Genomic DNA, 16,541 nt, shown 5'->3' with positions numbered 1-16,541 from the left:
TGGTTTAGTAAGGCTGACAAAATTGCCAAGAGGCTGTTTTGAGGGCGGACAAAGGGAGAGCTACCGGTACTGCGGAAAACATTAGTGTTGACTGAAATTGAATAAGGAGTATTCTTTAAAGAAAGGAAGAAACAAATTGTCTAAAATGAACCACATTTGGGTCTTTGGGCATTGTGATAAATGGATTCGGCCCACTCTTCCTGAGATCTCCAAAATGAGGCAAATCATCCACATTTAAAGGGCAGATTTTTTTTGTATTTGCTAAACTATGGGGGGGGGGGGATGCTAAGATTTGCATTTCTAATAAAAGCATACATTATTTGCATTTCCCAAACAAGTCCATGAACTGCTGGAGTATAATTATCCCGTCAGATAACAACACATTTTTTTCAAGGAGCAGCATCGCGTTGGGGGAAGCACACACCAAGACATGTCCAAAATGCTCGCATATTGGAGAAACCACCTCACAGTAATGGAGCATATTAGGATAAATCCACAGGCTCATAAAGAAATGTGTTTATGCCAGATGAAATGAGGAATTTTTCACCCCCCCTTCCAGAGTTATTAAGATTTACTTAAGACTTTTTAAGGTTGTGCTAATTGAAAACAGTTGCAAACATCCTTTGAAACGTCGGCTGAGTTCTCCACATCTTCTTCAGCCCTGGAGTTTTTTTTTTTTAAGATTTGGAATTTTCTTTTCTCAGTCGAGGTCAGGCATTTCAGGCAACTTTGCACGCTAAAATCAGAGCAAACGGTGGGACTGATAGCTATTTTTGAACAAGTATGAAGGAGTTTCTAGCCTTCAGCGTGCACCAGGCAAGAAACTGCTTGAAAACCGGAGGCAAGAAACTCACTTTGCTAATAACTGCATCACCCTTCATTCCATCAGGGCGGTGCATTAGAACCGATAGAAGCTTTTGTTTTATTAATTACTGCTTTTCTTCATCTTGCTTGTTTAGAAAGGGGTGGATCTGGGATCTGAAGCAAAAAAAAAATGAAAACCCTAAAAAGCTCTGAGGAACATAGTGTTGCCAGGAGCAACCTAAGAACTACAGTTCTGAAAATAATTGTCCCCGGAAATTTGGGGACTTGCTAGCGCTAACGTGGCTCCTGAGAACGAGTTTGGGGGCTTCAAAACCAGGGCAGAGAGAAATCAAATTAAATTCCTAGGGAACAAAAGTGTATTGTGCTTGATCTTTGGCACCCGAGAGCTAGCAGCAGCTGTCCAAGCCTTCTCATTAGGAAAAAAAAAAAAGTCTGTATTGAGAAAATAGATTTTTTTTCCCCCTCTCCCTTTAAGGGATGATCAGTCATAGCCGAAACCCCCAAGGAGCAGGTGGTTCTTTGGCTCTTCCGATCTATTTATTTAATCATCCCTGCCTGCAGTTGGGAGGCTGGCAGAGAAGTTGGCATTTTGCAAAGTGCCCACTCCTCCGTGCCTATAACGGGAAAGCTTCAGAAGTATGTGGGAGAGACCCTGGTAGGCACAGATTCTCCCAGTTGAAGTTGGGAGGTGGTTGGTTTCCAAGCTACTGAAACCAAGTGGAGCAATAAGTGCTTCTCTTCTTAGCTTAGATCAGTGTTTGTCAACCTTGGCATCTTTTAAGATGGGTGGACTTCAATTCCCAGAATTCCCTGGCCAGCAACTTGAAGTTGAGTTGCAGTCCACCCATCTTACATCCCATCAAGTCCAACCATTAGTACCTCTGTCTTTATCTTAGATCAATGTTTCTCAACCTTGATAACTTTTAAGATGTGTAGACCTTAACTCCCAGAATTCTCCAGCCAGCAAGCTGAAGTTGAAGTCAAGTTGAAGTCCACCCATCTTATATCAAACCAAGTTCAAACAAGTGGAAGAATGGTACTTCTCTCCTTAGATCAGTGTTTTTCAACCTTGGCAACTTTTAAGATGGGTGAACTTCAATTCCCTAGCCACCAAGCTGAAGTTGAAGTCAAGTTGAAGCCCACCCATCTTATGTCCAACCATAAGTATCTCTTTCCTTATCTTAATTCAGTGCTTCTCAACCTTGGCAGCTTTTAAGATGGGTGGACTTCAATTCCCCAGCCATGAAGCTGAGGTGTGGACATTGAGTTGAAGTCCACCCATCTTAAAAGTTTCCAAGGCTGAGAAATCCTGCTTTATATCATGTGCCCAGTGAACGTTTACAGATCCAACATGAGATACAGGTGAAACTCGAAAAATTAGAATATCGTGCAAAAGTTCATTTATTTCAGTAATGCAACTTAAACGATGAAACTAACATATGAGATAGACTTATTACATGCAGAGCAAGATAGTTCAAGCCATGATTTGTCATAATTGTGATGATCATGGTTTACAGCTCATGAAAACCCCAAATCCACAACCTCAGAAAATTAGAATATTAGAAAATTAGAATAGAATTCCTTGGCCAGCAACTTGAAGTTGAGTTGCAGTCCGCCCATCTTACATCCCATCAAGTCCAACCATAAGTACCTCTCTCTTTATCTTAGATCAGTGTTTCTCAACCTTGATAACTTTTAAGATGTTTTCAGCCTCCGCGCACCCCATTTTCCACCCATTCCAGGCAGCGGGGATCGGAATGGGTGGAAAAAGGGGCACGTGGAGGCCAAAAATGGGCCACGCAGAGGCGGTAATAGGCAATGACAATCCCTGCAGCTGAAACAGTTGATCATTGGGAGGCCGATCCAACCAACAGTCAGCTGCTGGTGCTAATCAGGCTGTGCTGAACCTAAAACAGGCTATTTGCTGTTTGCTGCAAGGAGGCAAATTGCTGGGAGGTCAGAGGGTAAAGGGTGGGGGCCGGTGGGTGGACGGGGTTTCGGCAGCATTTGCTGTATAAGACGCACAGATATTTCCACCCACTTTGGGGGATGGAAAGAGTGCGTCTTATACTCTGAAAAATACGGTGATCTCTGGGCATTTGGATCATTGTGTCTCCCTTTTGCAAGCTAACGGAACCATAATTAATCTCACACTTTGGGGAGAAAATTCAGCTTGTCAGAATATTTTTGTGCGAATATTCCTAAATCACAAATTTTTGCGACACATTTTCCCGTGGTTTCTTGAGGCAAAGGCACGAGGTCTGTGACCTGACACACACACACAAAAAAGGGAGATCGTGTGAAAGGCAGAACCATTCACCTTGGATAGCATCTGGAAAGGCAGCTTAGAAATCACTTGGATCTTGATTACACTCTATTTAACTACCAGCTTTAAACTGCAGGCATGTTTTGTGTTGATAAGAAAAAAAAGGCCTTTCTCTTAAGTCTTTAAACTTAATTGCTCTGCAAGCTTTGGCAAAGATTCCCATAAAACTGTTGGATGGGTTATCAGGTCTGAATTGCTGCTGCAAAGCTGGAGCTGCGATCTCCCAGTATCTAATTCTACGAGATTGGTTTCATCCTTCTGACAGTTTCTTAGATCATTGACCAAAAACTTAAGAATCACAACGGAAACTCTTGTAGCAACTAGCTTACTAAATGTTTAAACCCAGCCAGTGGTTTATTCAACAGTCTGTGTTTAAGCAGAACATGGCCTGACCCTGCTGTCTGAATCCTATCATTATATGTGTATGCTGTACAGTAATTTTGGATGCATCATTTTTTGGTTCTCAAATTTCAGGGACTGTTTTCACAGCCCTGAGCTTCCTTGTTATCTTGTTCTTTCTCTTGTTCTGGTTTTATTTGATTCCTGAGGGTTTGTGTCCCCCCCCTTCTTCTTTCATGTTTGGGCCGTCGTTTTTGTTCTTGGTGCAGAAGTCTTTTCTTTTTGTGGTGTAAAACTTCCAACACATCTTTGGGTAATGACATCTTGAGCAAACTCAGTAGAAGGATCATAAATTCTCCATCACCAGGGGAGAATAAACATTATCTTAGCAAGAATGTGACGGCTGCTGAAGGATCTATATTACAACCGCCTGTTTCCCAGTAATGAAGATAGAGCTATATCTTAAAACCTAGGTTTTTTTTCCCCCCTCCCTGGGATGGAAAATCCAATTCAATTAAAATTTCCATCACGTCTTTGTAAGCTCGTGAAAGCACATCAGCTTAAGGATTGAAGTATAAATCAGAGGCCAGTGACTTAAATCTAAGACTTCATGTACGCAGAATAGCAGCGAGAGCATCTTAGTGTATAAGTTTGATTATTATTTTTTTCATCCAGGCCGACAATGTGCCTTAGGTATTTTTGAGTAAAGTGCTTAAACCCCAGAAAGATTAATATTCTTAGCTTAATTCTGTGAGTCCATGGATGGTTTGAATTATCAATCCAGAGATAGCTTCCGAGCTAGGAATGAAGCTCTTTCAGGTGGTTCTTGAGAGAGATTCCTATACTCTCCATGAATCGAGTCTTCGGGGCAGGGGGGATGTGATGCTTCTGCTAAAAATAACTGGAATTGTATGTAAATGAGGCTTCTTTGTTTTAAATCTCCTTTAATAGCTTTTGTGTTTTTAATAACACTCTTTTATGTTGTTAACAAGCACATGGAAATGCAGATTTGAAAAGACAATGAATATCTTTAATTGCTCCCAAGCAACAGTTCTTGTAATTTAAGGCAATTGGTGTGAATGACATATTAAATTGTATATTATTAGCCCACTAACAAATTTCAAGGGTTCCTGTCACCATCACTCATCCTGCCCTTCCTTCCTTCCCTCTTCATTTCGTTTAAAAGTATTTTGAGAGCTTGTTCTTGGAGTGGAGCAATCTTCAAGTTTGATTGTTTTGTTACGGTTGGTTGTCCAGCTGATGCTTGATGCATCTGATGTGGTTAAGAATTAGAATGCGCACCTTGTTGACAATTTGGGAGTGGTGCGGTGGCCTAGAGGTGGAGCTCTCACCTCACAATCAGGAGGCTATGAGTTCGATATTTCTCTCTCTCTGGACACAATGAGAATATATCTGCTGAACAAAACTCCGCATCGGTGACGGGAAAGGCCTCCGGCCAGTAAACACTCAGCTCCATTCAGTTGCCCCGACTCCACTCCAATGCAAGGCATTAAAGGGCAAAACAAACCTTGTTGATAATTTAGATGAATTTATGACAGTGAAAGTGCCTAACTCACCTTCCTTTTGGAGTTGGGCTTGGATCTGAAACTGAAGAAGACACACTTTTTTGGCAAAGGGGGCAAAATAGCATTTGCAGCAGTTGCTTTTAGAATGACATTTCAGGTAGAGCAAGACGTGTGATCTGCATGTCTGTCATGTTCTCCTTGAAGGTGGAATCTTTGAAAGCTTGTCCTGTCCTAAGATAGGTGGACCTGGACTTATTCGCTCGTCTTCCAGCTCTTCGGAGATGAGACAACCTCAGTGCAGACAATATTGTGTGTGGGTGTCTGCTCCACATAACAGCTTCTGATGAGAAGAGACGGGGGGAAAGGAGATGAGGATAAGTGAGGTTGTCTTAGTGAGGCTGGAGAACTTCATAGTTTGAAGGTGGGTTTTTCCTCCTGGAGTATTTTCCTAAATAAAAAATAACCTTAAAAATAACTTTGGAATACATTTGTTTTAAAACAACATTCATCAGTCATGTGCAGTAGCTTGAGAATAGCTCAGGGCAGGGCAGGGCTGCTGGGGGGTTCGCAGGGGTTCGAGAGAGCCCCTAGCGAAGATTCTGTGCAGTTTGGAGAACCCCCAAATCCCACCCCTGGCTGGCCCCGCCCACCCCACCCTTCCCAGGAGTCCCCACATGGCCCGCTTTGGATGGAGGTAAATGGAGGGCTTGCATGGAGGCTCAGGGAGGGTGAAAAACGGGCCTCCCGGAAGTTCGGGAAGGCCGGAAATTGGCCTGTTTCCAGCTTCCAGAGAGCCTCCGGAGCCCGGGGAGGCCGTTTTCGCCGTCCTGGAGGCTTGAAGAACTGCCCCGCCCCCGCCTTGGTGCAGGAGGCCGACTAGGCCACACCCACCATGGCCACGCCCACCCAGCAACCAGGCAGAGAACCCATTGCTAAAATTTTTGAAGCCCACCTCTGGCTCAGGGGACGACATTCACATATCTTAAAATATATTACATGGTTTTTATGTTGAGTTTGGGCCTCGCCGTGTTGTGTGAACCGTGCCGCGATGCAGATATTCATAGACTCCTAGGGCTGGAAGGGACCTCGGAGGTCTTCTAATCCAACCTCACATGTTGCGCGGACCCAGTTAGTGTGCAGAAATCCACATCAGCAACTGCCATCATGCTGAAAGGCCTTTTTAAAAAAAAAAAAAAAATACACAAAATATTCCCCGAAATTGTTGGTTTTTTTATTCTTTTATCGTCACCTCGTTATCCTCACTTCGTGATGATGATTTAAATTATGTTTGACGTGACTCAACTTCAAAAGATTTCACCTTATTTTATAAAACGCCGCATGCCGGGAATAGATTCCTGCTCTCGAATCAAGGTTTGGAACCAAGCTCTGACATCTGACACCCTTCGAAGTTTATAATCCTTGGGAACTTTTCGGACTCTGCATCTGTCCCTCCCCTTCTTCCTGTGTGTTTTCTAATATGGTAATGGGGCTGTCACAGTAACCCTGATTTGCTACAGGTTTATAAATGTTAGTAAGCACTTATCCAGCTTTGCATCCCAGGGTTTAGCTGGCAGCTTCCATTTGCTGTATATCAACCAAGCTGGTCAATACCTCGACCCCCGGTAAATGGTTTCTGTGCATAATAGAAGTTGGAACGATGCCTGTGTTCCTTCATAAACCAGGGATAATTGGCATTCGGAGGGAGAAAATTGATTGCATAAATGCCTGTCAGAACTCAAAAGAGCTGCTCAAATACCTCTTAGCAAGCATTAACTCAGAGGGCTCCAGGTTGAAGAATGGGCCAGCTAATCGCCCCCTGCTTTATTTCATCATTGAGTTCCTGGTTTATGCTTTTCATTATCCTTCCTGAGATAAATTTCCATTTATCTTCATCGCTAAATCTTGACTGACAGCTAGAGGCAGATCCTCTTTCCTCAAGGGAGAAAGGAATTTTTTTTTTATTTTCTTTGATGATATCTTTTGCAGCATCTTCGACTTGGCCAGCGTTCCTTGTGTAATGTGTGCGGGTTTTTATATGTTTGTGTCCATCATCACTTTTAAACGTGTGTGTGTGTGTGTGATTGACACGATCATCCCTTGGTATTTGTTACATTTTTGAAGCGACCGTCTCCAGGGGTGGGATTCAAATTTTTTAACAACCGGTTCTGTGGGCGTGGCTTAGTTGGTGGGTGTGGCTTGGTGACCATGTGATTGGGTGGACGTGGCTTGGTGGTCATGTTATTGGCTGGGCGTAGCCAACTCAACATCACTCACATCGAGGCACGCCTCTCCTCGCCTGGCTTCTCAAGACTGTGGGGATGCTGCAACAGTCGTAAGTGTGAAAAATGGTCATAAGTCCCTTTTTTCAGTGCCATTGTAACTTTGAATGGTCACTCCACACAAGCAAAGTACCGGCAAAGGAGGAAAAAAAACTCCAGAGAAGTTCCAGAGACAGGAAGTCTAGTCCTGCCAAGAATGTAATAAGGGTTAACGGAGAGGCAGTTTCTGTAAGCAACACCAGAATGTTTCCTTCCTGCCTTCCTTACAGGATTAGGCCAGTAATTTCTTCTAACAACCAGTTCTCCGAACTGCTTAGAATGTTAACAGTCGGTTCTAGCAAATAGGTGCGAACCTGTACAATCTCACCCCTGCCCGTCTCCTCCGAGAAAGACCTTTGGCCATGTCTAAAGGTAAAGGTTCCCCTCGCACATAATACGTGCTAGTCATTTCCGGCTCTAGGGGGCGGTGCTCATCTCTGTTACAAAGCCCAAGAGTCAGCGCTGTCCAAAGACGTCTTTATGGTCATGTGGCCAGTATGACTAAACGCCAATAAGGAGCACGGAACGCTGTTACCTTCCCACCAAAGTGGTCCCTATTTTTCTACTTGCATTTTTTACGTAGGTTGGCAGAAGCTGGGACAAGGAATGGGACTCCCATTATGCGGCACCAGGGATTCGAACCACCGAACTGCCGACCTTTCTGATCAACAAGCTCAGCGTCTTAGCCACTGAGCCACCGCATCCCTCTGACCGTGTCTACTAAAACGTTAAAATAGAAAAACAGCACATAAGAATTAAATCAAAATCTTTATAAAGAATTAGGATTGGAAAGGAGGCCAGGATTCTGGATCCTATTAAAATTAGTTTGGAAGGCAAAGGGAAGGTTGTCTCAGGACCCCACGGCTGTGTGCTCCTCTGGGCTCCCTGTACGAGGTCACAATTGATCGAGTGAAGCTTGACTTAGGACTGGTTGCTTAGAGACTTCAGCGTTGCGACAGACCCCCAAAACAGGGCTTACAACCTAGATTAGAAGTTCTGACGTCGGCAGAGCTGTGATTTTGGGGCCGAATTTTAGACACCGGGCAACTTGTCCACACTTAACGACCATTTGCAGCATCCTGCTGTCACAGGACATTTTAACAAAGTTTTTTTCCAGAAACTACCAAAAAAAGAAAAAGAAAAAAAGAGAGACAATGGCTTAACTTCACAAAACTGCAACATTCGTTTAACAGCCGCTACCTAAAAGGTCGTAAGATCGAATTTGGTCGGACGATGACAACTCTCGCGACAAATCTCGTGACTCAGCGACCGAAACTGCGGATTCAATCGCGGATCGTAAGTCGAGGACTACCTGAAGAGACTCAAGACTCCCTTCTCCCCTGTCCAGACGACCATCTCTTCTCCCCGCTCTGCTCAGGCTTTTTTTTCCAGACGTAGAACATCAAAGGGTGCTCAAGAAATGCCCGTCACAGATCTCTGTGTGTGTGTGGGGGGGGAAATGAAGAAATGAAAACATGCCTTGTCAGATTTTGCAGCGATTAAATGCTCCTTGAAGGAAAGCGACGTTGTTTGCGTTTGAATGGCAGCGCCGTGTTCTGCCTTGCCTTCAAACAAAGTATTGATTCCCTTGACATGCTGATAAAAACATTTCTGTGCGTCAGCTTTTGACATTTTAAGGACTCCTCGCCTGAAACGCTTTTTATTTCCCAAACACGTTCCGATGGCTTTATTTTATTATTTTTGCGACGGCTGCGTGGGTTTTTTTATTACTCTTGCCAACCTTTTTTTTCCCTCCCCCTGCCCCAAATAAATTACTTAAGTTTGTTTATTGTATTCCAGAAACCTGTCATTGTTGGTCTCTCTTTATAAATAAACGGCTTGCCCTGGATAGCCCAATCGAGAAACTGGCAGCCCAGGCAAGCAAGCTAACACTAAACAACAATCTAATCAAGGAACCACCAAGAGCGTTCCTACCAACGCTGACAGGGCAAATGGTTGGATATAAACAGAGAGCACGCCCCACTCTTTTCTAGCACTGATGATGTTACCTAATAGGGTCTTGAAACGTCTGCAAGAAAACAACCAAGTTCAGACAGCACCAAGAACCCAACAGTTGTCCTCTCTGCAAACCTTCTAGCGCTGATGATATTATCTAGTTAGGTCATGAAACATCTGAAGGCACACCACTAACTTCACAAAGCACCAGGGGCCACACAATCCTCGTCCTCTCTGCAAACCCCAATCTCTTCAGGCACTGATGTTACCTAATAGGGACTTGAAACATCTACAAGAAAGCAACCAAGTTCAGACAGCACCAAGAACCCAACAGTCCTTCTACCCCTCCTCTCCAAAACCCCTCCTCTGTCAGCTCTGGAAACCATATTAGCACCAGAAACTTTAGGTCAGGCGGTGCAAAGACTCAGCGAAGAGGGAGGAGAAAGATGACACCCTCCCTTCTAGCACTGATCATGTTATCTAGTAATGTCATGAAACATATGCAAGAAAACCACCAAGCTCAGAGAGCACCAAGGACCACACAATCCTCCTTCCCTCCCCTCCACAAACCCCACTCCCTTCTAGCACTGATGTTGTTCCCTAGTAGGGTCATGAAACATCTGCAAGAAAACCACCAAGCTCAGAGAGCACCAAGGACCACACAATCCTCCTTCCCTCCCCTCCACAAACCCCACTCCCTTCTAGCACTGATGTTGTTCCCTAGTAGGGTCATGAAACGCCTGAAAGATAGCAGCTGAGCTCAGAGAGCACCAAGGACCACACTGAGCTACAAGCATTCGCTCCCGTTGATTCCTCTCAATTGCTCAGCGTTATCCCTTCTTCAAAACCTCCTCCTTTCGATTAGTCCAGAGTATTGCCTGGAATATTTAAACCGGGCCCTTTCTCTGGAGATCAGATTGAAGAAGCTCTTTGCCAGAACAGTTCAAAAATGGTACGTTCTCAAATCGCTTCCCTGCAAGACCCAGCGCTTGGCAATTCCCAGCATTTTTGATACTGTTTTATAACCAGGCATCTCAAGCCCCCTTATTTCTGCAAATGCTGGAAATAAAACTTTCCTTCCATCTCCCATCTTCCCCCCCCCCATACACACACACACACACCCCAAAAAAACATCTTATTCTCTCTTCGCCCTGATGTGTCTCTTGTGCATTTCTGTCTTCTACACTTCAGCAAACGTTTTGGCATTTTAATTAGAGCTTTTTCAGCTCCCTTGACAGATGTTTCAGGACTGGGGACCTGCTTTGATTTTTATCCTAGCAAAGCTTTCTCGAGAGTCTGCTGTGAAACTTCAGAAAATGCTGTTCAGAAAAAAAAGGTCATTTCCCCTCCTTCCCCCCTCGCCTTTCCCCCTTCGCTTCTTTTCATGCATTGAAAAGACTGGCTTTATCCGTGCTTGGAAATTGTGCAGGCTTGCATCCTTTTGGATTTTCAATAGCTCTTCTGGGCTGACCACTGTCGTGCTCATTTCTTCTTCCTTTTTTTTTTCTTTTCTTTTTCTTTTTTCGGAAAGAGGATTCTTCTTGAAATGGTCAAGGGACCAAAAATGCAAGGATTTGTCCAGGCGGGCAGCAGGAATCTAGGGTAGCACCAGATGAAACAAGCAAACAAACAGGAGAGGTTGTATTCACACAACTTCCTTAATCTGGTTCTAGGTTTGTAGAGATTCTCATCCTGGTTGTCCCAAAGGTGCTTTTTTTTCCCCTTTTTTTTCAGGAGGCAATTGGACTTTCTTGTTTTTTTCCTTTTGAAGACGTTTCGCTTCTCATCCAAGAAGCTTCTTCAGCTCTGACTGAGTGTTGGGGAATGGAAGGATTTACACTCCTTGCAGACAGCTGGTCATTTGCATCCTTTTGGAGGGTCGTTGAGGCCACTTGGAGGTTTATCTGTCCTTGGGGGTCACCTGAGTGGAATGGATTTCCAAAGGAAAAATTGCAGACTACAGGAACCAGGAGCACCGCTCAGGTGACTCTGAGGATACAGATAAACCTCCAAGGGGCCTCAACAACCCTCTAAAAGGATGCAAATGACCAGCAGGGAATATAAATCCTTCCATTCCCCACCATCCAGTCAGAGCTGAAGAAGCTGCTTGGATAAGAAGCAAAATGTCTTCAAAAGAAAAAACAAGGAAGTCCAGTTGCCTCCTGAAAAAAAAGCACCTTTGGGTCTGGTTCTAGGTTGTTCTGAAATGTAAAGCATCAAAGGAACCCAACAGGATGTCTTTGAATCACAGCCCCAAAACAAATCGGAATCAAGCCAAGGTGACCAGGTTGTGTGAACGTCCTGACTGAGCGCATTTCATGAACATAGGTGTCTTCATTCATGTCGACCCCCCCCCCTTTTTTTCTTTTTTTTTAAAGAGGCGCTTTTAAACTTTTCACGAAGATGGTGATCTAAAATAAACCCTGCAAAGGCAGCTAAAATTAGAAGCGTTCAATGGATCCAGCAATTATCCTCTGCTCTTCCAGCATCAAGGAAGACTGTCTCTTATTGATCCATCCGGTCGGAGGTCGTGCAGGGCGGATGGTGTAGCGATGGTGGAATTTCAGCCTAACGATAACGTCTTTTCCAAGTCACAGTTAAAGAACTAGAAATTGGATGCTGGCCCAGACGTCCTGCTGTCAGGAGTGGTAGGAATCTCCAGTTACCTTAAGGGCTGCATTTCCCTGGATTGGTGCTTTAAAGGCACATTGAAAAGCACCAAAGGAGAATGCAGCAAACATAAATAAGATCCTCGACTTACGACTTCCAGTTGAGCCCAGCATTTCTGTTGCTAAGCGAAGCATTTGTTAGGTGTGTCTTGCCCCATTTTACCACCTTTCTTGCCACCATTGTTAAGTGAATCATCGCAGCCTTTAAGTTAGTCACATGGTTGTTAAGCGAATCTGGCTTCCCCGTTGACTTTCGTTCGTGGGAAGGTCGCAAAAGAGGATCACAAGATCCCCAGGGTCGTTGCAACCGTCATAAATACTAACCCGTTGCCAAAGCGTCTGAATTTTGATCAGTTTTGAACTCTTAACATTTTGATTTCATGACCGTGGGGAGGCTGGGATGGTCATAAATGCAAGGAGTTGTTGTAAGCTACTTAAGTTTCAGTGCCATCGTAACTTTGGTCATTAAATAGTCATAAGTCGAGGACTACCAGTCCTCGGTTGCCAAGTATGGTTGGGTGCCCACACAGCCCTCTTATCCAGCTCAGTTGGAAGTGGAGTTGCTGTATTTTTACAAATGTGCTTATTCATTTTAACCTTGGTTAAGATTTGGGTTCGGTTTTTACGTTCAAGCTTGTTATGCAAACCCATTTCTTCTGTTGAATGTGTGATTTCATGTCCTAGATGCATCAAGAAAAAGTGGTAATTTAATCGTCGGATTAAGCATGTTGTTCGAACTTAAGTAGTGATCTTAAGTTCAGTTGTTTATTAGCTTCAAGAACTTCATTTCAGAATAGAATGACAGAGTTGGAAGGGGCCTCGGAGGTCTTCTAGTCCAACCCCCTGCTCAAGCAAGAGAGCCAATACCATTTCAGATAAATGGCTGTCCAATCTCTTCTTAAAAACTTCCAGTGTTGGAGCATCCAGAACATCTGGATTCAAACCATTAAATTGTCCTCACTGTTAGGAAATTTCTCCTCAATTCCAGATTGTTTTTCTCTTTGATTAGCTGCCATCCATTGTTCCTTGTCTGGCCTTCTGCTGTTTGGAGAATAGCTTGACCCACCCTCTTCTTTGTGGAAGCCCCTCAAATATTGGAAGGCTGCTATCATGTCACCCCTAGTCCTTCTTTTCATTAACTTGGTCATCCGCCTGCCCTTGGCTAAAAATATAGGGGGGTTTGGATCCAAAGCAAGACAAATGCGGTTGGATCTGATGTGGAATAAAATTTCCTAGTTTCACCAAACATCAAAGAATCTTCTGCCTGCAGATGGACAGAAAGGATTATACATTCATAAAGATTCCATCTTCTCTGCTGGGCATTTCCAGAGAAATCTCTCCAGCCAGGAGAGATTTCTTTAAAATCCTGGAAAGCTTTGGCAAGAAATTTAAATAACGAGTATTTAAATTACTGGCTCGCGTAATTGAATTTAAATTAAATCAGTAAATTTAAATTTACTGACTGAAGTCAGTAAGAAATAGTGATCACTGTGTGAGCCAGTGATTCAGCTTTATGTTCCTTTTCGGGAATATATTCTCAGTCTGTATTGCTTTCCATAAAAGTTGGGAAACACTCTTAACAAATGCTGCTTTTCCTCTTCAACCTCCCCCCCCCCTCCAACAAATCGTAATTACATTTTAATCTGCCGAGGCTTTTTATGCATTTTGCCCATCTGAAGATGACCGCTGTCCCTCAAACTGTAATTTTGCAGTCAGCATGGAAAAAATTGTCTAGACATCTCTGAATATGAAATTTTTTAGGTGGCCAAGGAATTGCTACTGAAGGTTTATCCCACGCTTGGGAAAGTTAGAGAGTCGTCCAGTCACTCCTGGGTGACAGAAGGTGTCTCATCAAAAACAGGCTATCTATCAAAGCGAGATGATTTCTTTGCATCCAGTCAGGACTTGTTCTGCGGAAGAGGGCTCTAAATTTCTTACTCCTGAAGCTTGCAAATAAGAAGACGTCTCGTGTGGGGCCTCTCTTCTTGCTAGTTAGAAGTCTGTGGACGTTCTTAGTCATACAGGTCATGGTTGCCCCAAAGGTGGTGTTTCAAAAGGCCACTGGACTTCCTTTGTTTTTGCTTGAAGATGTTTCACTTCTCATCCAAGCAGCTTCTTCAGTTCAGGAACTGAACTTGAGTTTCTTCATGAACTGAAGAAGCTTCTTGGATGAGAAGCGAAATGTCTTCAAGCAGAAACAAAGGAAGTCCATTTACCTTTTGAAAAAGCACCTTTGGGACTTTGGTTAGAAGAAGACAGCATAAGAATACCATCAGTACCTTGCTGGATGGTCCATCTAACCCAGCAGTCTGTTCTCCCAGTGGTCAACCCAAGGACACAAGGAAGTCCACTAGTCTCCCAGCTAATGGCCTTCAGAAGTAGTCCCAAGGCCATCAAAGCTAAGGACCATTGATCTTCTACATCTTCTAGATCAGGGGTCCCCAACCGCCGATCCGCGGACCGGTACCGGCAGCGGAACAAGCCTTACCGGGCCGCTGGTTGCTGGCGCCGCCATCTTTTTGGTAAAAAAGCAATTTTTCGTCAAAAAGATGGCGGCGCCAGCCGGTGAGCTTTCGGGTAGAAAGCCATTTCTACCCGAAAAAGCTCACCAGAGCGCTAGCGCCATTTTTTGACGAAAATCACTCGGTGACATCACCGGAAGTGATTTTCGTCAAAAAGATGGCGGCGCCCAGCTGACGCCGGAACCGGGCATGCGGCGCCCAGCTGACGCCGGAACCGGGCCGCGGCGTCGAAAGGTTGGGGATCCCTGTTCTAGATATTCAAAAAATAACTTCTTTGAAGATAGCCCAAGAGGTACACTTCATAGCACATTCCACAGTTGAATTTTTTAAAATAATCTCTTGTGGCCCTTCATATTTTGAGAATACAGTTTCAGTTCAACCTCCTCTGGTGGTTCTAAGATGCCGCGGTTCCTACAAAGAGTGCAGAGAAGAAGAGCAACATAAGATGAGAAGGGCTCTGGAGGCTAAATCATAGGATGAACAATTGAAAGAACTAGGTATGCTTTGCCTCATGAAGAGGAGGGTTAGGGGAGACATGACAGCTGTCTTCCAATAGCACACAGGAAAGAGGGCACCGATGTATTCCCCATAGCCCCTGAGAGCAGGACAAGGGGTAACTTAATGGAAATTTACCAAGGAGAGCTCCAACCTAAAACTTAAGAAGAAATTTCCTGACAGAACAATCAGTGGAACAGCTTGCATTCAGAAGTTGTGAGGCTTTAAGAAGAGATGGACAGCCATTTATCTGGAATGGCATAGGGTCTCCTGCTTAAGTAGGGGGTTGGACTAGAAGACCTCCAAGATCCCTTCCAGTCCCGTCATTCTAAATGATTAGAAATGGAAGCAAAGTAGAACAAGAAGAGAATGTCCCGGCATGTGGCACTCAACAACATCAGACTGATAACCTGTAGAAAATTGCTTCTAATTCTCAAAACAGGTATGGGAGGATATTTTCTTTTTACAGCAGGCAGACTGAAACCGGTTGCTAGCCAGAAAACTGTTTATTGATCAGGATGCGTGTTGATCTTCCAGGACTGAGCTGTGGTGGCACAGTGGTTAGAGTGCAGTACTGAGGGCTATTTCTGCTGAGAGCCGGCTGCCTGCAATTTGGCAGTTCAAATCTCACCAGGCTCAAGGTTGACTCAGCCTTCCATCCTTCTGTGACGGGTAAAATAAGGACCCAGATTGTTGGCGGGGCTTAGAGAGGGCTGTAAACCAGTATATAAGTCTTAAGGGCTATTGCTATTGCTATTTTCCTAGGTGACTTGCAATCCCAGATTCCTAGTAACCCCACCCCCTAACTCTTTACTGCCTTCCTTTCAGACGGTCAGTAACATCCCCTGCGCTCTGTTGACCGGCATCCGGACGTTACCAGTCCTAGAAGCCAAGGTGCCCGAAAGGCCTACAAGCAAATGCAGAGATCTCCCCAGAGAAGAAGAGAAAGAGAAGAAAAAGAAGAAACACAAGAAACGATCCAGATCGCGGTCCCAGACGCCTCCTTCGAAATACCACTCCTCCTCTTCCTCCAAAGCCAAATCGCGATCCCATTCGAAAGCAAAGCACTCTCTTCCCACGGCCTACAGAACCGTCCGGCATTCCAGGTGAGGGTTTTTTTCTAACTCTTGAAAACACTTAAAAACTCTTCCAAGTATCTCGCGGGTCTCGTTGCCGTGGTGGCTTTTTCTGCCTGATATTTTTAAGCCGCTCCGCGTTAAGGCGCACGACGTACGTTCTAAAAACGTTTTAGAACAAGGAAAGCTTCTGTTTCCTTCGACGCATCTGCCAGGGGGTTCAGCCCCCAAAATAAGTGGCAGGTTGCTGACGCCAATTAAGGGTGCAGACAGCTTCTTGTCGTTTGCCATGGGGGGGGGGTGCAAAAATAGATGGCGTTTTATCAACGTTGCCAAAGCCACCACACATCGCTTGACACGGATTGTCAGACGGTTCTCCAGCACCTGCTTCACGCCTCTTTAGGATACGAGATTGTGCTGAAGATTAAGGCCTAAGTTGGGGAGAAGTTAATTGAAATGCTAGGAGGGTCTTGTCAGCCGTTAGAAAAT

At 44.4% G+C, this 16,541-nt stretch overlaps 1 protein-coding gene across 7 annotated transcripts in view; it reads left to right on the top strand.

Annotated features, from left to right (window-relative positions):
- Positions 1–16,541, top strand: part of SFSWAP (splicing factor SWAP) — a 96,230-nt gene that overhangs the window by 57,267 nt on the left and 22,422 nt on the right. For all 7 annotated transcript variants that reach the window (XM_087942957.1, XM_087942953.1, XM_087942952.1 and 4 more), the window contains one exon: positions 15,805–16,082. In XM_087942957.1, coding sequence (XP_087799083.1) covers positions 15,805–16,082 — 278 coding nt within the window. The remainder of the gene's footprint in view (positions 1–15,804; positions 16,083–16,541) is intronic.

This window comes from Notechis scutatus, chromosome 13 (genome assembly GCF_049901735.1).
Source record: "Notechis scutatus isolate UNSWTSFEM ecotype Mainland chromosome 13, rNotScu1.2, whole genome shotgun sequence".
NCBI lineage: Eukaryota > Metazoa > Chordata > Lepidosauria > Squamata > Elapidae > Notechis > Notechis scutatus.
Note: the sequence above shows the minus strand (reverse complement) of the source record. Positions and strands in the feature narration are given on the sequence as shown.